At 40.8% G+C, this 22,470-nt stretch overlaps 2 protein-coding genes across 2 annotated transcripts in view; both read left to right on the forward strand.

Annotated features, from left to right (window-relative positions):
- The window catches only part of LOC147651514 (maestro heat-like repeat-containing protein family member 7), a 98,474-nt gene that overhangs the window by 30,592 nt on the left and 45,412 nt on the right, over positions 1–22,470 (forward strand). The window lies entirely within an intron of this gene.
- On the forward strand, positions 17,051–20,860 carry LOC147651515 (uncharacterized). The gene is made up of 3 exons (XM_086842885.1): positions 17,051–18,380; positions 19,312–19,438; positions 20,464–20,860. Exon 1 carries the CDS (start codon positions 17,090–17,092, stop codon positions 18,020–18,022), a length of 933 nt encoding a protein of 310 aa, XP_086699011.1. The 5' UTR covers positions 17,051–17,089; the 3' UTR covers positions 18,023–18,380; positions 19,312–19,438; positions 20,464–20,860.

A 22,470-nucleotide genomic window follows, 5' to 3' on the forward strand; every position in this document is an offset into this window, starting at 1 on the left:
TTGTGAAATATGCACTCAATCACCATTTGGTTTCATAGACCAAGGAAGAAAAACTGAAACTGTCTGAGATGGCTCTCTCTTTGCCCCAAATATGGTGATCAGTAAAACACAAGGAAATTTTTAAGAAGCCATCTCTAAAAATAGCAGAATGTGTTTAAACTAAAATAAAATAAAGGGTCTTGTCATATGAAAGCAATGAAAGCACAGAGTATAAAGAACTATCACACCTTGCAATTATCAGTATAAGAAGATTAAACAGCTCAATTCCTTTCTTTGCTTTCCAGAACTGAGTTTATCTTCATTCTCACAGTAGACACAAAACAAGACTGGCAGACTTCAAAGGCAAATGGAAGAGTTTTAAGTTTCATCATTAATCTTATTTGATAGGTTTATCACTTTTCCTCCTTATCCCTCATTTGGCAAACAAATTTTTCAAATACAATAAATAGAAATTCATAAAATCTCTCTTAGGGAAGTGAAAGAAATAAAGTGGAGGGGATTTATTATGTAAGAAATTAGAAATCTTGCTTTTTAGATTTTCTAAACAATATTGACAATGAAAATTATGAGCAAGTAGTAACAGTTTAGCTGGTTTAGAAAAACATTTTCAGTAATAGTTTTTTTTCCCTTTTTATACCACATGCTTACATACTTGTTGACTTCTAATTTGTGTAGTTGGGACTGAACATATCATATTTAATGCTATAAAAGTTGTGGTGGCTCCTTTCAATTAGACTGCAGTTATAACAATAGCCTAAATTTTTGTAGAGATGAGCACAGATTGTAACTTTCATTTATTCTCTAACAGATGGTTACAATCTTTTTAATGACCTACTGTTAAGCTGCAGGTAAGCCCTGATCATTTTTCACTCTATTGTTAATTGAGTAACTGTAAATATGATAGTGACATTGTTGTGATGGTCAGTGATAGCAAACACTTGTATCTAAACAATACTAGCTAAAAATCCTACAAATTTCTGCTGGAGAACCTAAACTTACACCCAGAATACCCATATTATAAATGACTTCTTGAACTTTTAGTTCTAACTCAAGCAATTAATGTTTTTGCATTCATAGGAAAATTTTCCTAACTTTAGGTGCTGTTTCTAGCAGCTAGGTTAACTGATGATGAGCTGGTAGCCCAGTACAACTAACAGTCCTGTTCTTTTAGATATTATTTTAGCTTATTTTAACTTTTTAAAAGTTACAGCTTACCCACAAACATCTACCCTGCTCATTGGCCAAGCATGTTCATATAGGCAGGATATCACCTCCATCATCTGAGACATCACACAGGGCACACTGCTGGCATATTCTCAGACGCTGAGGAATCCTCACCCTGGCAGAGGAGAGGACCCCTCTGACTGTTAAACAGCATGCTGCTGCCTCTGGTAGCTCCTGCTGAAAATGGAGTTTACCCCACTCCCCACACATTGCTGAATTCCCAAAGAATGATTTGTTCTGGCTTTTGAGTTGCTGTCTGCAGGTGCCCTCCATGAGCCCACAGTACCTTCGAGTTGCCTGGTGTTGATCCCTTTGGCCCCTCATTCCTCTCTCTCCAAGGCAGTGCTACAAAACCAGTGGGTGGACATCAGGCCCTGGATGGAGAGCCACTCTTACCCCTGGGTAAGAGCAGATACCAACACTGAATTGTAATTTCTTTCCCAGCTTTTCTGACAGTAATTGAAAAGACACCTTAGTCAGTGTTGTCACCTTGGCTTCCTGTTTTAGATTTGTTATTGGTGCAGGTAACTAAATTGATAGTTTTGTTTGGAGAAAGGAAAGAATTCAATAAAACTCTCAGCTAATATAAAATTGCACTGATGTCATTGGGAATATGCTGATCTTCCTAGCTAAAAATCTATTTTTCAGTGTCTTTGTGGGATCATCAGCTTTCCTAGTGTACATATAAAATGAGGTTTTAACTAATAGACCATAACAAAATTGAAACTGACTTCTTATAAAGAACCAAGTTATGCCTCTGTGTGAATACGTTTGTAAATTATCCACAAAAATCAAAGTTTTAGTCTTAATTCTTAACTCTTTCCTAGCTGGTAAATGGTTTCTGTGGTGTTCTAGCTTGAGACTCAGAAGATTCTTGTATACTAGTGCATTTGATTTTTAAATTGTGACTTGCAACCTAATTACTCACTGATCTCAGGCTCTGAAGTCCATACAAGTTAAAAACAATAAAACTGAAAAAAAATGTCAAAATATCTTTCAGCTCATCATCTTGACATCACCTTAGGATCTCTCATATTTCTTCTCTCATTAGCTTGGGTAGTATCTCTGGTTTAGTTCTTCCAGCAGTAATATTTGTATCTTTAACAAATGCATCTCCAGCCTCTCTGACATCATTCATTGCCATGACCTTCACAAACAGCATCTTTTTAATGTCCTTGTGTGCCTTTGGGGAAGGTCACAGTGTAAGATGATTTGTAGTCAAGTGGTTACAAGGACCTAACTTATAACATGGGTGAAGAGTAACAGCTAATAAAACTTCTTTTGTAGTAAATCTCACCCAGTTTGTTTTAAACTTGTTCTGTTTGCTCAGGGTGTCCTCAGCTCCCCTCCATCTCCCCTATAAGAATGAGTTGTGTTATTCAGATATGTGATTTAATTATGGTCACCAGGTTTCATGTGAAAAGGATGGATTATGAACAGGAAGAACTGCAAGATTCATGTTTGAGTCTGAAACTAGAAAAAAAGAAGTCTATCTTTGCTTCTGATGAAGGATCCTCTTTGTGTTGAACTGGAAATTCTAATATAGATTATATATATATATATATATATATATATATATATATTATATATATAATATCTTGGAAAAAAATAATTCTAAATCCTTTGGAGATGTCTAGGCAACCTGAGCACCTGATAGGTACAGAAAGGTGCTGAGTTTTTGAAAAGTAGAGTCCCCTCTCTGAAATGTAATGTAGCATTTCCAGAGCAAATCTGCAGATTGATCCCTGAAGCTCACCTGTGAAGAACAATAAGCTCAGAAATAATTTTTGTAGATGTTATTCCACCTTGAAACCCATTCCTATTCTATTCTAGGCATAACATCAACAATTACTTTTTCAAACAATCTCCTCAATTAGCTAGAAAAGGGCAACTGAACTGTTAGCTGAACTTCACTGAGCAGATTTTCTTGTAGTAACATTTACTTTCCATTTTGTGTGCCCTTACTACCTGATAATTCAGTATTTTAAAAAAATAAAGGAAATGACATTTGATATTAAGGAATTGCAAGTCCAGTGCCATGTATTCCACTATATAATTAGAATTACTACTAGCATGGTAATAGTAGAACAGTTAGTTAATCTTCCAACGACATAAGTCCAATTTTGACCCACTCTAAAAGTCATAGTTAAATTTTTCTTGGAAGCATTGTCAAAAGAAATAAGCACCAGCTACACCTAGAAAGGAAAATAATCTTTGTAGATTTAGATATCATTAACCTTTATGAGCTTTTGAGAAATGAACATAGATTCTCGACAGGATGTCTGTGCTTTCTTTGCTGGGATTAAGAGAATCTATCACCTTTTATTTTGGCTTTTATAGTTGCAATACTTCTTAGAAAATTCTCACGTCTCTGCCAAAGATTGCCTTAGGCTGTGCATACAACTGCTATTTGTCTTCAAAACCAGACAAAAAAGAATTTATTTTTTTCCTTAACTCTTACTGATATGGTTCCTCTATCACAATATTTAGCTGATATGTTTACTAGACTCGTTATGCCCAAGAGATTGACACATGGAAAACCTGCAATGTGGCTCCCTTCAAAGTGAATTAATACACTCCTGAGAATGACCAACGTGTCATCATCACTTTAGGAATCTTAGAGTGTCTTAATCAATGCAAATTCTTCCCCAAACCCTAAACCATGTGGAAAAATATGTCCTAAAATTTAAGAGAATGTTATTTTTACATTTGAATTGGTAGAATATTCATTGAGCCTTGCTATTAAAACCATATACTTTAAAAAAAATTAAATCTTGAACAGATTGTATTTCCATGATTATTCATTCATTTCTTATAAACTGTTCCATTAAATGGGAGGCATAAAGATATATCATGAAAATCATTTGCATGGGCATAAATATCAACACCACGTGGAACACGGGTGACTGATTATATTCCATGTTAAAATAGTTGAATATGCATCATCAAATGCATTCTATAGCAGAAGTTATCCCTATAACTACTATATATATATATATATACTATATCTAATATATATCCCTACAACTACTGCACTGAGATTCAAACTGCCCATGACATTGAATGCAGAAGGTGATACTTCCCTGATTTCTACTAAAAATTTAAGAAAATTATGAGCATGTAAAAGTAAGAGCAGGAAGCACTGACTGTATGCAAGATTGGTTTTAGATTTTGTATTTCACTGCTCCATAGTCTGCAAATCAATTTGATGGTATCTATTTCTGATTTCCTGTTTCAAAACCTATGCTTTTGTTTTTCTTACTTACTTTTATTATTTCTTTACATTAGCTGGTCATTAACTTCAGTTTTAAAGCATTTTTTCCTTTTTTTAATATTACTTCTTCCTCTTCTTCAAAACTCCTAAGTCTTCCTTATGTAGGAAATTAAACTGAACTTTTAAGGAATGGTCATTTGCTTTTTCTTCACTGACAGATTTCTCTCATTTCTATATGCTGTTTATTTTTTAACAGAATTAGTAAACTCAAAGTATGTTTCATGAAGTTGCATGTCTACCTGTTCAAGATACAGGTACACTGAGGTATAAGTAAGAAAGCACTATCAGAAGCAGGTATTTCCTCCACATGACATAAAATACTCATTGGTGTCATGCAAACTGTGAGGCTCCAGAATTTTACAGGCTTTTATTGAAGTGGGACATGTATGTATGCATCCAAAGTCTGTTTCTTGTGATATAGATAGAAATTCTGCCTGTAATCCGTACTGATGAGCATTTTTTACATCTTCAGCCAACATAATTTTGCAAGTTTGCTCACTAGCTGTCCTGTTACAGAGGTGTAATAAATCTATGTAGGAGTGGGAACAAATTGTACTTTGATAAAAGTTGGGCCAGATTTACATTATGTAGCCTACTGCCCCTTTCACTTCTTCTAGGACTAAACCAATAAATGAGGACAATTGTGTGCAAACAATGTTTTAAATTGACTTTGTATGAGTGGAGAGGAATGAATCAAAGCCGGTGTCTCTGTATGCAGGGTCCAAATGTGTGTGACAGTTTATTGTTAATGGAATTTGAGGCCAAGAGTGGATGATGAAAAGGAAACTATTATCCTGCTACAGTAAGGAACACCAAGAAATGAAAGGATGGAAATGTTCTGTTGCAAGCCTCACAAGTTTGTCAGGACAAGGTAATTCAAAAGATTCTTAAAAACTGTTTTAGATGAGTGATGTGCCTTTGTGACCTCCAGTTTATCTTTCTTATCAATTCCAACATATTAAGAAATACCTATTAGATATTTCTCAAGGAAAGAGGTCTCTAAGAAAGTATCCAAGGCTCTTTCAACTTGCTGAAGGAGTCAGGACAAGACAGGAATAAAGTAGAATGAGGATCATAGCACAAAGCATTTTAATAGATACTTTCTGTACAGCAGAAGGTGGAGAGCCAAGCATGACAATGTTTTTCTATAAAAGCTTTGAAAAGTGAGAGATACAATTATAGCTTTCAAATCTGTAGAAGTGTTTTCATCTTGGGATATTTAACCATTTTGGTTTTGCTTGTCATATATTTGCCTTCTTTTCCACTAGTGAGAATGTTTTTTCTTCTCTTCCCCAGCCTGAAGGTGCCTAGTTCATAAACACTTGCTAGGGTCATCAGACATACGATGCAGTTAGCCATTTCTGACAATTAGCATCCTCTGGTTTGACTTCCAAAGAGAAAATGTTTATTTTAAATACTTCTTTTAAAGTTAACTATGCCTTAACTGTGTGTAGTGGTTTAGATTTGTCAATTTTGTTTTCTCGGCCAACGCACCAAATAAATGTCTTGGTTTTAAAAGCAGTAACCAAAAAATTACTTATTTATTTTTGCTGTGAGATATGGATTAGAACAAGAGCAAAACAGGCTTAAAACTTACAAGGAATAAAGAAAGTTTATTAACAAAACTGCAAGAATAAGAACACCAGAATAAACTTCCAGAAAACTCTTTTATCCCCCACTACCCACCATTCCTTTGCTCACATGACAACATAGAGACAAAAAACTTTGGAACTTTGGTTTTTAAAACAGTCCCAATTCCTGCTAGAGTCTTTTCATCAGTCTTTGTAGAGAAACAGAAGTCTTCTTCCGCTAATCTATGGAGTTTCTCACAAGAAAACTATTTCTGTTACAGTTTTCTATTTCTCTGATGCCAGCTGCCTGGAAATTCTGTCATCAGTTTACTCCTCCCATTTCACATCACTCTGAGGTGTGTATGGGTCATGAGTCTAGGGATGGCATTTTTTAAGGATGAGTTATTCAAAGGCAAAAGTGTTCTTCATCTGTCTCTGTGAGCTTCTCTGGAAACAGTTTTCTCATTGCCCTCAAGGCCTCAAATCTTCGCTTCACTCTGTTCCAGCACCTCACTGTATCACAGTTACTCTACATTTTGCTCAAAATCCACACTTTGAACACTCCATTCTTCCTAATATACTCTGTCATGAATTAAAGGAGTTTTTTTTAGAACACTCTTGTCTATCTCTATAGCTCTAACAGAAAAATATTTCAGCTTATAAAGCATCTCCTTATTGTCTCTTCCCCATCTAAAACTTAACTCTTTTCTTCACTGTCTTCTTCACGTTGATTGTCTCTCTCTCTCTCTGTCTCTCTGGGAAAAAGGAGTAATCTGTACATTATATCCAGGTAGTAAAAGAATTAAAGTCTTGGAAAAGCTGTAGATGTTCATGGTGTCACATTTCAGTCCAGCAGCAGAAACTACAAACCAAGCCAGGCCAGGCCGGCTCCGTTTCTCTCCCCGCCCCACCCCTCACTCTGCGGCCTTGTCCGGCCTGGAGCAGGGGGAGGAGGCCGAGACAAAGCCTTGTTACTTTTTCAGAAGCCAGAAACCAAAGAGAACAAGAGAACTTTGGCTTTACATTTTAAGGTGGTGTTCACAAGTTGATCTCACTTTTCAATGGTCAAAACTGCTGCCAATTCTTAGAAATGACCGATAATTGGTCAGGAGAAAAAACTCCCATCAGCCACCAGCAGCTTTAACTTCTTTAGCTCTCAAATCTATCTTAACGGTAAAGTCATCCCATGACACTGTGATAGGTTTAGTATTTCCTTTGTATTTCATCAAGAGTTTAAAATGTAAACCTTGTAGTGTGCTTTAGCACTTTACATGTTATAAGCTCTCATTGCCCCTCCAATCTGGCCTTGGACACTTCCAGGGATCCAGGGACAGCCACAGCTTCTCTGGGCAATATGTGCCACAGCCTCCTCCCCCTCCCAGGGAACAATTACTTCCCAATAGCCCTTATAATCCTACTTTCCTCCACTGGAATGTTCACCATTCTTTCCTCTGGTCATTTCCCAGTGAATTGGAGCTACACAAACATTTCCACTGTTTTCGAAATCCCAACAGCTCAACTGTGGACTTTTTCCTTTTGCTTCCTGAACTGTGTGAGTTCTCCTTTGTTTTACTCTGCATTAGAAAGGGGGAAATCATGGAATTATAGCTATGGTGGAAGGAAAAGCTTTTTCCCACTTAGCCCAATACTTTTACATCATAGTTCCTGACACTAAACGTAGGGTTGCACATGTTCCATATGCAAGAGCCTCTGCATTTTCAGTGGGCCCTGTATCCTGATTTAGAAGGGAATGCTCTGGTACGTGTGCAATTATCACACTTAATAGACACCAATAAAATTAAGCTCTTGAATTTATTTTTTTTTAACACTTTTCACAATTCTTTATAATCTGTAGTTATTTACAAAAAAAATCTAGCCTGCAGCTATGCTGTCCACAACTTTACAGCTATTCATGATGTGAAAACACACTTTTTTAAAGCTGTGGCACATGCACTGTTTTCATTTGCAGTGATTGATTTGTCACTGTGAGAAGCTGTGTGACAGTTCTGTCACCACCCTCTCCACACGCTGCTGTCCCAGCCGGTCGCAGAACTCACTGCGGCGCGGCTCCCGGGCCATCCTGAGCAGGGTGGCGGCTGTGACCCGGCCACACGGCCAGCAGCCGGGGACACAGCAGCACCTGCCTCAGGGCACGGGCTCAGGGACAGGGCAGAGAGCTGGGCAGGACAAAGACTGTAAAGCTGCACACTCCCAGCCACAAGTGCTGAATGTACAACTCAGTCTGACACTACGTGGACCAGGCTCACCAAGACTCCTCTGAGTTTAGAAAGCAAAAGGGTCCTACCAAAGCACTGACACAACAGGAGGGACTATGACGTAGTATGCTAATCCACTATAATAGACAACAGAGTTGTTACTTAGATACTGCATTAGCAATATTTAGATACAATATTAGCACTAAGTCTGATCATAATCATCCCCACAATCCCTGTGTCCTACTTCTGGGCAAGAACCTTCTCTCTACTATTTTGCTGTAGTAATATTCCCCATAATTCAAATAATTTACAGTGGACTGCTGACCTTTATTCTGCATTTTTTAAGATTTTAAGAGTACATCCAAGCCTAAATTGATGATCTTGTATTACAAGAAGTGCAACTTTTCTCACAATTTTGATGCTTTTCACTTCTCCTAGAAAACCTCTTCCTGAGAAAAATAAGAACCAAAATCTATCAAGGCTTCATTTCTGAGTGTCAGGCATTGAAACTGTTCATTAGATACTTGGTCCTGCAGTTAAGTCTTCAACCTTCAGTCATCTGATAGAGTCAGAGAATAAACATTGAACAAGAATCTGGGCTTTGACATTAAATGAAAGAGAAGTTCAATCCCTACCTAAATTAGCATCACTAGTCTCCTAATGGAAATGAACAAATGAGGGAGTAATAGGCTTCCTGAAACCAGAAAATATTTTTTTATTTTATCCTGTCAAAGCCAAAAGAATATATTCATTATATCTTTTTCCCTCAAGGCAAAAGCAAAATCCGAACATACAATCCGAATATACCTGACCATTCCTGATTAAGGCTCTAATAACTGAAATTAGAAGAGATTCAGTAGTAAGAGTTTCCACACACAAAGCTCACGTAGCATTTCTGTTTCATTACTGTCACAAGTGAGCAGTTTCCCTTGATAATGCTGCTTTGTGTACAGAAGAAAGAAGAACAAGAAGTTGTTTCTCCTAAGCAAAAGGAATGAATGTGGAAACCTGATGCCTTGTGCTTCCTGAGGGGAAGGAATTTGAACACGATGAACGCATCTTGTGTTACACTATTTTCACTCTTTGGTGATTTCAGCCCTCTGCCCAGGTGTAGGTCCTTCCATCAGCAATAGTTCCTCTCAGCTGCACTTTCCCCCATGGATTAATGGTAAACTGTGTAGCGTACACAAAACAGGAGGATTAACCCCCCACATTTTATAAACCGAATGGTTATAGAGTGTTTTAATGGCAAGAAACCCTCATAGCTCAATTTTGTTAGTCTTGCTATTTCTTCTCAGATGGGAGAAGACTTCAACAAAACACATTTGGAATGTTATGCACTACTTTGCTTCATTTCTATTCCCACTTGCTAGTGTCTTTCATCACCTTTATAAAGACTGTATTTTATTTTTGCCTTAGGCTGATGAGAAGTACGTAGCAGAGTCTGGAGAAAGACTACATTAGGAAATTTGAAAGTGGTCTATCATGATCAATTTTTCATTTTTGATGTCTTCTCCCTGTGCACATAAATTACATTTTTCACTTCAGAAGGATTAAGAATTTGTGAGATGAATTCCAAGATTGTCCTTCTGTGTTGCAAGGAATGCATTTTACATTTTACAAAGTGAAAAAGAGCACAAATATTTGGTGGTTGAGCACACATTCATTGTCTTGCTCTGCACTGAAATAGTTCATGACTCTTGCTCCCTGCTAAGTGTAGTGTAAGGGTGCAATCACTTGAGATATCTATGACTGAACTCAGCATGAAGAGCTCCAAAGTACTGAAAAGGAAAGCACTGTTTTCCTTAAAATATGTCACACAAATGCCGCACCACTTTCCATAGTAGGCAACCATAAAATGGTTCACTCTTGACCCATGACTAAAATGCTAGTGTACTTTCTGAGATTCTGTCAAGCAATATGTAATATGATGGACTTCCTTAGGTGACTGTGAGAAATACTGTGAGTGTATTGTGTCCTACATTCCCAGTGACACTGTACCTAATGGCATAGTCTTGGAAAAAGATGAGCTTTAAGGTCCCTTCCTACCCAAACCATTCCTGATCCTCTAAGTTCTACAGTGATGAGGAGCACTGATTTATAAGTACAGCCTAAGCTTGTTTGTTTATTCATGGTACAGATAATTTTTTTCCCCTTACATAAGTGTAGAATTTATTTTGTCTATCTATGAATGATTGCAAAATGGAGTTGTTAACATGTGCTTTAACCTCACATATTGCTGTGTTTTCTTCAAAGATTCTCTTTTGAAAAACAGTATTATTTTGGAATTGTTACTTACATACTATTGAATTTGGGGACCTATTCAAAAGCAAATCCTACTATATTAATCAATCCCTGATGGATCAAGTTAGTCCCTTATAAAACTTCTAACTACTTGTTCTCATAGTAGATGAGTTGTGTTGGTTTGTGTTTCATTAGACCACCATTGGGAATTGAATTCTGTAATTGGAATTCCACAGATGACAACTTTAAATCCCGTCATTCCCAAAACATTCAATGGAAAAGACCATTCAACCATACTATTACAGATTTCAATTCCTAGGTTTATTCATGGGGACAGAGGACACTAATTTAGTGTTAGAGACCATAACCTCTGAAAATACACATTTGTGCATCTCATATGCACTTAATTCTGAAAATGTTAACCATTTTGGACAATTTGTGCCTTGGTGACTGCTGTGGTTTTCGGGTCTCCTTCAGAATGAAAATATTCACCTGCCTTCTGATAAATGGAACAAATAAAGAAAACTTAACCCAGCTTCAGATAATTTGTGTTAGGCAAAGCCTTGCTGATAGCTGATTTTATATTTTACTGCTCAGAAGGAGTATTTCTAGGTGGTGTAAACATGGGGAAAATATGTCAGGTTCTTCTTAATAAATGTTATCCTGATCCTGGTAAGATGAGTTTAATCTTCAGGTTACATATTTGCTTAAATTTAGTCTTCTTACGTATTTATCACATGGGGATTTACTTTTTATGTATTTTTTGGCCTGAGACATCATTTACCCTAAGAATTTGAGGTTAGAGAGTTTCTTGGGGTGCCAAGGTAAACAGTTAATATAAGAATTATTCAAGAAGTTTTGAGAGTTCAAGTAATGGATCATGAAATAAAGTAAGTGTGATTTATTGATGTTCCAGTTAGGGGTAAAGACAGAGATACAGAGGTCAAAGTTGTTTTGCTGAAGGTTCAGTTTGATAATCTGCTGATGACACAGAAACAGAGATCAGGTTCACAATAACTCTTGTGTAATTATATTTCATTTTTTGAACAACAGGAATGACTGTAAAGCTGTGAGGTTTGTCCTAATGTAGCATAACAATAATGTTGTATAATGATTTTGTTCATCTGGAATTGACAATAATTAACTCAAATATTTTTATAAACAGAGCCATTTCCAAGGAAAATGGCAGCTCACAATCCAGCTCACCACAAGGATTAATGGATCTTTTTGTCACTGCTAAAATGTAGTGAGTTCTGAAATAAGAATTCCCACCCTGCAGAAGAATCATTTAGAAAACAACATGTCAACCCCGCATGCTTCACTGAATGACCTGCTAGAATATTCATTAGGGAGAGACATTTGCTTGAATATTTCTAGTAGGAACTATTTTTGCATGCAAACTCCCTACAGAATATCTGAAAGTTCATCATAAAGATAAGGAAATGCTTTATTCTTATATGTCAAAATTGACTTTCATGAATGCAAGTCTGAAAACAATTTGAGATCACTTGATTTTAAATGGGAGCATGACTTAAGTCTTTAAACCATGGATAATGCAGACTACTTAATAATCTGATCACAATCTAAAAGAGCTCTTTCTCATTGAATACATTTACTGGGTTTTCTTTCTGAGCATTTTTTGCATGAATTATAGTGTGGCTTTTTAAGACAGTTTTGTGCTTTTATTTGAAAGTTTGTATTTTTTTTTTTTCCTCAGTGGAGCAGTCATCCATAAAATGGTCAACTTGGTAAATACCATGTCTTTTGGACATCAAGCTTGAAAATTTGTCAGCAGAATGAAGTTTTCTGGTTTTCACAGTGTTCCTGTTCACTGGCTGGATCCATGAAGAAAAGACAATTAGAGCATGGGTCAGGATCCTGCTTTCATTACTTTTACAGCAAGCTTCCCCATCTTTCTGGATCATAGTGGTACTTGTGAGAACAGCAGAGTTCTTGTGGGACAGAGCTCATGTGTATGAAAGGAATAATTTCACTACATCCTATGTAAAGGGAAACAGTTTACATTAGCAATTAAAATTTTTCATATGCTTAATTGTTCACGACATATGAAATTCAGGCTATTTAAGTAAATAAATGTTTAATATTATAAAAATTAAGGGAAAAATAATCATGAGACAATGGAAAATCTATTTCAATTGTCACACTGAATTCTTATCAGCAGGTTTCTATAGAAGGGAAAATACTAACCCATACTAAAAAAAAAAAAATGCAGTAATGAAGGAGAAGAGAGTAATGTAGCACATTTATTTCATCTAAGTAATTCTGGGTACCTGGCACATCAGAGACAGTGGGAGACTCTTACTATAGTATATTATCTGCATGGAACATGTTCCACATCTGCCTCTTACACTCAACACACCAGATTCATCACAATACAGTACCAGATTCATAGACTTACAGAATGGTTTCAGTTGGAATGGACCTTAAAACTCATCCACCCTCTACCATGGGTAGGGTCACCTTCCAGTAGACTAGGTTGCTCCAAACCATGTCCAGCCTAGCCTTGAACACTTTTGGAATGGGGAACTCACAACTTCTCTGGTACCAATAGTATCAGATTTCTTACATATTTGGTTCCTTTGAAGATGAACAAACAGACTTTGAAAGAAGGAGTAGATGTCACCAGGTTTGGCTGCACTTGCCTTGGCAGCATTATTATCTTCTATTCCACTTGCATCACAGAAAGTCTTCCCAAACCTGTATACTTCTGGCTAGCAAAATGGATAAAATGGACAAATTCAAGGTGGTATTACTGAAGGCATAGAAAGGAATACCAAAATTGTATCACTGTTCTTTTGTTTCTTTGCGCCTACTGAAACTCAGTAGAACTGGATGAATTACTTGAGTGCAAGCAAATGTTTTCTCTTTCCAGTTAGTCTGTGCTTGTTCTTAATTCCTGAGAGCACTTTGTGTAAGAATGATTTTTGTCTATGTCTTTAGATGTCAAGGTCAAATACGTCTCATTTTTTCAAAGCAGATTTGCCTGACATTAAGACTCAGCTGCAGCATTTGTGGAGTCAAAGACTACCAAACTGCAACCAACAAGGATAATGGGACAAGGAAGATTGGAAAAATCAGGGGTAATGGTCAAACCACATGCTAGTCACATTCAAGCTCTCTTTACTGGCAGTCATTCTCCTGTTTTTCTCCCCATGCCAAATCACGCAGCTTTCCTCTTCCGACCCTAATAGACCACCCACCCTGCTACATAAACAAATTCTACCATGTCTCTCTTGCTTTGCAGAATAATACGCTGAGTTTTCAGTGGCAGACCAGAAGAGCAGAGCTGGTCTCACTCTTGGATGGATACCTCTCGCTTTCAAAAGCAACTTCTTTAGTGGTTACGTCCCACAGGTCAGCATCACTTTTTAGGGGGTCAAGGCCAGTGCCCCTCCACCTTGGCTGGCATTCATTTTTACAGTTAAATACCTGCTTAATCATCACCCAATACTGAATCTTAGACAAAAGACACAAGGAAAAAGCACACTTCAAAGGGTTTTAAGTGTTTCACTTCTAATCACTTTAGAAATGAAACCTTTTGAATTAAACTGAAGCCAAGGAGACACTGAAGTACTCCAGCCCTTCAGGGGTATTTGGTCTCCCTTTTTCCAAATTGTATTCCAATAGCTCATCATCAGATTTTTTTCCTTTGCCACCTGAACCATACGAGTTCTCCTGCGTCTCACTCTACATTATAAAGGGGGAAAATATGGACTTCTTATCTGTTCGCAGAGCCCTTTGGGACACTTGGGACCCCACCCACGCCGTTCCCCTTTGTGACGAGGAGGCTGCGTGTGCCCAGAGCCCATTGTGACACCTGGGGCCACGCCCTGACCAGGCGGGTATAAAAGGGCACGGAGAGCCCGGCGGTGCCCACTCCCAGGAGAGCAGCTCCGGCAGGAGACAGCGGCTCCGGCAGGAGACAGCGGCTCCCGGGAGAAGGCGGAGTGTGAGCAAGTCGGAAATGTCTATGGACATGGAGACGAGCTCATCCACAAAGCCAGAGAACACCTCTAGGAAGAAGGAGATGGGGCAGCACGCAGCTGCCTCGGGGCCTGGGCCGGGCTTGCCATGGGCGAGGGAACTGCTGCACCGTGACTCCTGGGCTGGGCCTGCCGCGCAGGTGGCAGCACCAGAGAGCCGGGCAGCGGCCCCTCATAGCCTCAGGGCCTGCGCCTGGGCTCTGCTGCACTTGCTGTGGTGCGGCTTCCTTGCCATCCTGAGCAAGGTGCTGGCTGTGATCTGGAGATGCGGCCAGCAGCTGGGCCTGGCTCAGGGCACGGGCTCGGGGACGGCGGCAGCAGCCGCCGCAGCAGGGGCAGAGAGCGGGGCAGCTGCCCCGCACGGCCCCAGCTGCGTCCCCGGCCCCTCAGCAACACAGGAAGCTCACGGGCAGTGGGCAGCACCGAGGGTAGTTCTGCCAGAACTGCAGAACGAGGAGGGGGACATCTCAGAGGATGTCCGGTCCAGCACCAGTGGGGTCGAGAGCTACTCGGCATTGCTGCCGCTGCTGATGTCAACATCAGACACCAGCTCTACATGTAGCTCTGACCCCAAACTCCTGGAGCTTTGGACCGGCACAGAAACCGAAGATCAAGCAGCTGTGAAAAGGGAAGATAAGAATGTCATCATTATCCACACCATCTGGGTGAATCCCCGCTACCCACAGCTGCTGATGGACCCCGACTTGGTGCTGGAAGATGGGGAAGATGCTGAGCTGCCAAGCACATCTTATGGCCTGGTAGCTCCCAGGTACACCCAGCCAGCAGGTGCTGCCCCGGCCAGAGCTCCACAAGTTAAGGAGCACCCTGTGCGTGCCACTGGCCAGCCACAAGAGATGGCAAAGCCAGCCGCTTGCGCAGCCCCTGGCGCGCAGGCAGCAGCAGCAGAGAGCCGGGCAGCGGCCCCGCACAGCCTCAGGGCCCGCGGCCGGGCTCTGCTGCACTCGCTGCGGCGCGGCTCCCGGGCCATCCGGAGCAGGGTGGCGGCTGTGATCCGGCGATGCCGGGAACACAGAGCCACAGGCGTCAGGGCCCGGAGGCAGTGAAGGCGGCCATAGAGATCAGGAGAGGGAGGGCAGGGAGAACAAGGGAGGGTTAGAGATAGGGGGGACCAAGGGAGGGGTAATAGGAAACACAAGGGAGTTAAGAGGGTGGGTAGAGAGGGAGGGCAGGGAGAACAAGGGAGGGTTAGGAGATAGGGGGGACCAAGGGAGGGGTAACAGGGAACACAAGGGAGTTAAGAGGGTGGGTAGAGAGGGAGGGGAGAAAACTTTAGCTAGCATAGGTAAATAATAAAGTTCTGTAGGTGAAACTAGTGTTCTGATGGCCTAGAGATTAGTTTGACCAGTCTAGATAAGATGGTTTTGTTGAAATAAAAGGACTGAATTAATAAATACTGAGTGGTTGCTTTTTTCATTGCGCTATAGTCATCGTCCTGGGGGGAGATCCTGAATGCCAAAGCCTTTGGGTTGCTGGGGCGGTGCAGTGTGTGCTGTGTGGGGCAGAGGAGAAAGGCGCTGCCTGCGCCGGGAGGGATGTGGGGACACCAAGTCCTTGTGACTTGTGGCACAAGGAGTTTGTTTGATGCAGGACCCCGTTCTTCCATCCCAGTTCTCCTCCAAGATAGCTGCCTGCTGTAGAGATCATTCTGGGGGATCTCTGAGGGAAGGAGTGCTTGCCTGGCATTGCAAATGGCAGCTTCTCAGCCACCAGGGACCACCCACACAACTGGGTATCTGAATTAAATCTTCACTACTTGACACACACAGAACAGCTTCTCTCGGGGCAGCTACACGCTCCCTCTCCTGGTGCAACCACATGTTCCACTGCCCAAGCCCCATCCGTGTTTGTGTCACTTTCTCTCCTATTTACACTCCAAACAGCATCAGGTTTTCTCCCACACACATTCCAAACAGCACCAGTTTCTGTGCTCTGGGCATCCCACCCTTGTTCCCATTCATGTTGACGATTCTGGACGATGCCTGTGCACAAAAGATTTGAAAGGCACTTGGAATTGCACATTATTAGTGCTGGCAAAAATCCGTCACCTTCCTTAGGTGCTTTAGGCAACTCCAGATCTTGATTTTCCAGCACCAAGCACAACCAATTAAACCTGGCAAATACAGGGCAGATTTGCATTTTTATCTGTGCTCCCTGATGGATGTTCTTGGGTTTGGTGGCATTACTTGTGGATCCTGGAAACAGTTTTATCTCGAGCAGGGCCAGAAGGATGTTCTGAGGCCTGAGCTTTTAAAAACACACAAGTCCTGTGCTTGGCGATATCTTGCCCATGTGCAGGGAGCAGTGAGCTCATCCAGGTGAGGCAAACATATCCCTTCTGTCCTATTTCTCTCCACCCTTTCTTTTGATTTTAAATCTGTGGAACTGGAGGGAAAAAATTCCCCCAGGAAGCAGACACAAGCTGCCCCGGTGCTGTGGGTCCTGCCAGCCCTGGCCTGTGCTGATGGAAGTTGGATGATGCTTTTGTGATTCATCTCCTCCTGCAGGAATTTTAATTTTTCACAATCACATGCCTTGATGAGGTTTCTCACCAATTGTATAGATTTTAGAAATCACCAGGTTCCCAAAGTGGGGTATGTTTGGGAGGGAGATGGGGGTTTCCTGGATGATCCAGGCGCTACCTGGAGAATCGAAGCGCTGCCTGGGCAATTCAGGCACTGCCCACAGGATCCAGGCACTTCCCACAGGATCCTGGCTCTGCCCACAGGATCCAGGCTCTGCCCACAGGATCCAGGCTCTGCCCACAGGATCCAGGCTCTGCCCACAGGATCCAGGCTCTTCCCACAGGATCCAGGCCCTGCCCACAGGATCCAGGCTCTGCCCACAGGATCCAGGCTCTGCCCACAGGATCCAGGCAGTGCCCACAGGATCCAGGCAGTGCCCACAGGATCCAGGCTCTGCCCACAGGATCCAGGCAGTGCCCACAGGATCCAGGCAGTGCCCACAGGATCCAGGCTCTTCCCACAGGATCCCAGCTCTGCCCACAGGATCCAGGCCCTGCCCACAGGATCCAGGCAGTGCCCACAGGATCCAGGCTCTGCCCACAGGATCCAGGCCCTGCACACAGGATCCAGGCCCTGCCCACAGGATCCAGGCTCTGCCCACAGGATCCAGGCTCTGCCCACAGGATCCAGGCAGTGCCCACAGGATCCAGGCAGTGCCCACAGGATCCAGGCTCTGCCCACAGGATCCCAGCTCTGCCCACAGGATCCAGGCTCTGCCCACAGGATCCAGGCTCTGCCCACAGGATCCAGGCAGTGCCCACAGGATCCAGGCTCTGCCCACAGGATCCAGGCTCTGCCCACAGGATCCAGGCTCTGCCCACAGGACACCGTCCAGCCGCCGCGGCCCTCAGGGCAGGAGGCAGGAACAGAGGTGGCTGCAGAGAGTGCAGCTGGAGGGAGGCCTTGCTTTCACTTGGCTTTGTTTCCAAACACCCAGGGGCTGTGAGCATCCATATTTTTCCTTATAGTCCAAGCCCAGGGAGTCCAGCCTGGGAAAACCATTTCAGAACATAAACAACCACGTTCTACCAGTGTCCTAGAGGAAGGAGTGAATGGCAACAGGAATTTTCCCACTGTGCTTTGCCTCAAGCACCTGTGACTCTACCTCTGCCCCAATGAATTATGATCTGGTTCTGTAAGCTAACCCACACAGCCAAAGGGAGATGAGGACTTGGGCATTGTCATTACCATCAAAGAAAGATGTGGCAATTCTCAGATGAGAAATCATTTACCTGCAAAAGGACATAACATTGTTAGGAGATAGTAAGAATCATCAAAAATGTATGTGGAAAACTTTGTTCTAAGTAAGTATCATGTCAATACTTTAATATGCAGTTTCTAGCACAATATATAAGCTTCATAGCTTATAGGTTCATCTACTAAGGGTTTTTAATCTATAAAATCAGGTGTAATGAGGAAACACAAATATATGTGTACAAATTAAAGAGTCAGAGACTGAAAGCATAGTTTAAAATAAAAAATACTTAGATGTTGAAGATGATAATGTCTAACTGAAACCCACGAGCATGTTTCTAGATGTCTTCTCACTACAGGAAGCCACACAGCAATAAAGAATAGCTGCTCCAAGTAAAGAGGCAGAACATGCAATAAAATAATAATAATCAGAACCAATGAAATATTAAATATAAAATTTTAATATTCTTATATTTTCCAGTAATTTGCAGTACAAGTAAACTAGTTCAGATATCCACTGTAGCCCTACAGCAAGAATGTAATCAATTTCAAGGATGTCAGTGAGGTTTACCGTAATTTTAGAAACTCAGACTTAGATAAGCACCATAGAAACATATTTATAAATATTTAATAGATATTTTATTTTGTTTGTAATCTCACAATTTGCATAGTATTAAATTCTGTCCATTGTATTCCTTCATTCTGAAGCAGGGACTGGAGCTCTGGGAGTCTGGTTAATAGTGTTTCCTAATATTGTTCCTCCTTAAGTAAACTGTTAGATTAACTTTTCCTTAGTTGACATATATGAAACAAGATTTTTAATCCACCCCTTGTCTATTAAGCTAGAAGCAGCGAATCCCTGAATTCTATTAGCAATTTAGACTTTGGATTCAAGAAGGATCTAGTTCCACGTTTGGTGGCATGTAATAACTTCTGCAGTGTTCCCTTGCCCTCATCTACTTGTTAGTGTCCTCAGATGTCCACTGCCCTAGAAAAGATTATTTTATTAATTTATTTTATTTATTTCTTTTTCCTTCTTAGATTCCCTTACCTGGAACCAATCACACTAAAACCAGCTGGGTTCTTCCATCTGACAGTCTGCAGTTGCTTTCTCTGCTTCAGTATGCGCTATAAAGCTGTCCTGTTACAACAGAGGAGATATTTGTAGGTAAGAAGGAAGTGGAATGGAGCCGGAGCATTTCGGATGGAGGTCTCCACAGAAATGAAAGAAAGATCGCAGCCAATAACAAGAAAGTTTCAGAAATGAAGAGGGAAAGGATAAACACTTTTTTCTTTCAACCATGATGAAATTCTTGACACATCTGACAGTAAGACTGCAGAACCCCAAATTTTCCCAAGTTCTCCATGATTGCAAGTAGCTGTGTTAATGAATTCCAGTTATTTTTTTTCTAAAATACTTAAAAATTACAGTCTTTCATAAACATTTATAGTGGGTTGGCTCACAAATGTGTTAAATCATTCACTATATATCATGTTTGGGGAAAAGATCCAAAATAGCTCTCCTGATTAAACTTTCTATGAAAATATGTTGCCTTTTCAGAGGGTTTTTCTCTTTCAGCTGAAATACTTTTATAAAGTGAATTCTTCTAAACAAAAAAATTAATTTTGCAATTAGGAATGTGTGTAAGGAGCTGGTAAAAATAGCTTCTCTGCTTTAAACTTCTGTGTCAGTGCAATTAAAGTCATGTGCTGGCATCAGCAATTTCATACGTCAGCATCACATGAATGCATTCTTATTTCTCAGTTAACTCTTGACTTTTGCAACCAGTTATGGCTGCAATACAAAATTTGAAATACACTGACCTAGGGAATCTTGTATTACAAGCCTACAGTGAGTAAGTGAAGTTTGAAGAAGGTTGGGTGGTGGATTGACCTTGATCTGGCCCTCACCCAGCTGGTCTCTCACTCCCTCTCCTCAATGGGAGAGAAGAGAAAATAAAATGAAAAATCTCATGGATCAAGACAAAAGACCATAAAATCGTTTACTGATGATTGTCATGAGCAAAACTTGGCACTTGTGTTATAGTTATAAATAATAATAATAATTATATTATATTATATATATATATAATAATTATAGTTCCTATAAAAACATAGTAATATAATTATAGTGTTGCTTTTCAAGACAGTTTTGTGCTTCTATTTGAAAGGTTGTATATTTTTTTTCTTCAGTGGAGCAGTCATCCATAAAATGGTCAACTTGGTAAATACCATGTCTTTTGGACATCAAGCTTGAAAATTTGTCAGCAGAATTAAGTTTTCCGGTGTTCACACTGTTCCTGTTCACTGGCTGGATCCATGAAGAAAGGACAATTAGAGCATGGGTCAGGATCCTGCTTTCATTACTTTTACAGCAAGCTTCCCCATCTTTCTGGATCAATAGTGGTACTGTGAGAACAGCAGAGTTCTTGTGGGACAGAGCTCGTGTGTATGGAAGGAATAATTTCACTACATCCTATGTAAAGGGACACAGTTTGCATTAGCAATTAAAATTTTTCATATGCTTAATTGTTCATGACATATGAAATTCAGGCTATTTAACTAAATAAATGTTTCATATTATATAAAATTAGGGGAAAAATAATCATGAGACAACGGAAAATCTATTTCAGTTGTCACATTGAATTCTTATCAGCAGGTTTCTATAGAAGGGAAAATACTAACCTGTTGTAGTTGATAGCTTGAAATATATCTTTTCCCCTCTTTTAGTTGGGATCTCCCCCCCCCCCACCTCCAGCTTCTCTTTCTCCTGTTTACCTGGTGTCAGGTTACCACGGTTACTGAAGTTTCTCTCCTCAGCCCCAGGCGAGAGGCCGGATAGAGAAAAGAGAAGACCCTGCTGGCATTTCCAGCTGCTTGAAGTTTCTTTAGCCCAGGAAAGCACGGGCTTGGGAGAAGAGAGACCCTTCTTTCCAACACGCAAGTTTGTAACTTTGTTGTTCCTGTCCCAGAATGCCTCTGAGCTATGGAAGCTGAGAGGCCATGCTTACCTTGCCTGCCCTTTCTTTCCCCCCTGTGTTGCCAGGAAACCAAGCCCGCCCCCTCTCCCCCCCTCTGCCCCTCTGTGGAGAATACTCCTGCACCTTTGTGGGCATTTGAAGAAGTTGGTGTCTGTTATTTCTTCTCTTGGTGTGTGTAACCTTGATTTGTAGAAAGTTTGTAAGATGTACTAACTGAGAAAAATAATTGTTTCTTTCTCTGATGTTCCCTCCCTCCGAGAAACCCTGTTAAAAGAGACCCCCCCAGACCCCAAATCCTTTGTCTCTCGTCCTTTCGATTCCCCTTCACAGAAATAAACTGTGGCATGCAAACAGAGAGAGAGTCCCCCCCTGATTCCTTTACTCGCTCTGTAGACTTGAATTCTTGAAGAAAATCAGTGAACCCCACAAACATATGCTGGCTCGAAACTCGAGTGAAGAGAAACCTCATCACTGAGCTAGCCGGGCCACACTCGAGGAGATCGAGTCAATGGGTAGGGACACTTCCAGCAGACCAGGTTGGTCCAAGTCCCAGTGTTGACCTTGATGTCTCTGGCCAAGTTTAGTTCTATTAGGGCTTAAGCTTTCCCAAGACAATCCCTGGCTGCTTGGACAATCCCCCTGTATTCCTCCCAGGCTGTCCTTGCTTCCATCCTCTGCAGGCTTTCTGTTTGTGTTTGGCTTTGTCTGGGAGTTCATTTTTCATCCATGCATGCCTCCTTGCATTTCTGCCTGACTTCCTATTTGTTGGGATACATCACTCCTAAACTTGGAAGAGATAACATGTGAAGTTTATGTATTATGATGTATGCCTATATGCATGATATACAGGAAAGAATTAATAGCATTTCCACTGTTAGTTAAGAGGGAACTTAATAAATGTTTCATTCAGTTACATAACTTGCTTAAATGTCATTACATAATGGGGCTGTAAAAATTGAGGGTTTGCTGAATGGGGGCTTTAGGGTTTTTTTAGCTCCAAACATACTGGGTGCTGATAAATGCACTTGAAGCTACCCTTTCCTTTGCCTTGCACCACTGAGCTTGTATTTCTTCAGAATGATTGCCGTATTTCCATCAGGAACATTCAGTCAGGTCATTAATTTTAAAAGTTGAGATTCATACTTGATAGCGCTTTATAAGGCATGATTGGCTTACAGCAAGCTTCTTGGTGTGGGTAAAATAGAATATTCAGTACCTG

Source organism: Cyanistes caeruleus, chromosome 9 (genome assembly GCF_971803275.1).
Source record: "Cyanistes caeruleus chromosome 9, bCyaCae1.hap1.1, whole genome shotgun sequence".
In the NCBI taxonomy this organism is placed as follows: Eukaryota; Metazoa; Chordata; class Aves; order Passeriformes; family Paridae; genus Cyanistes; species Cyanistes caeruleus.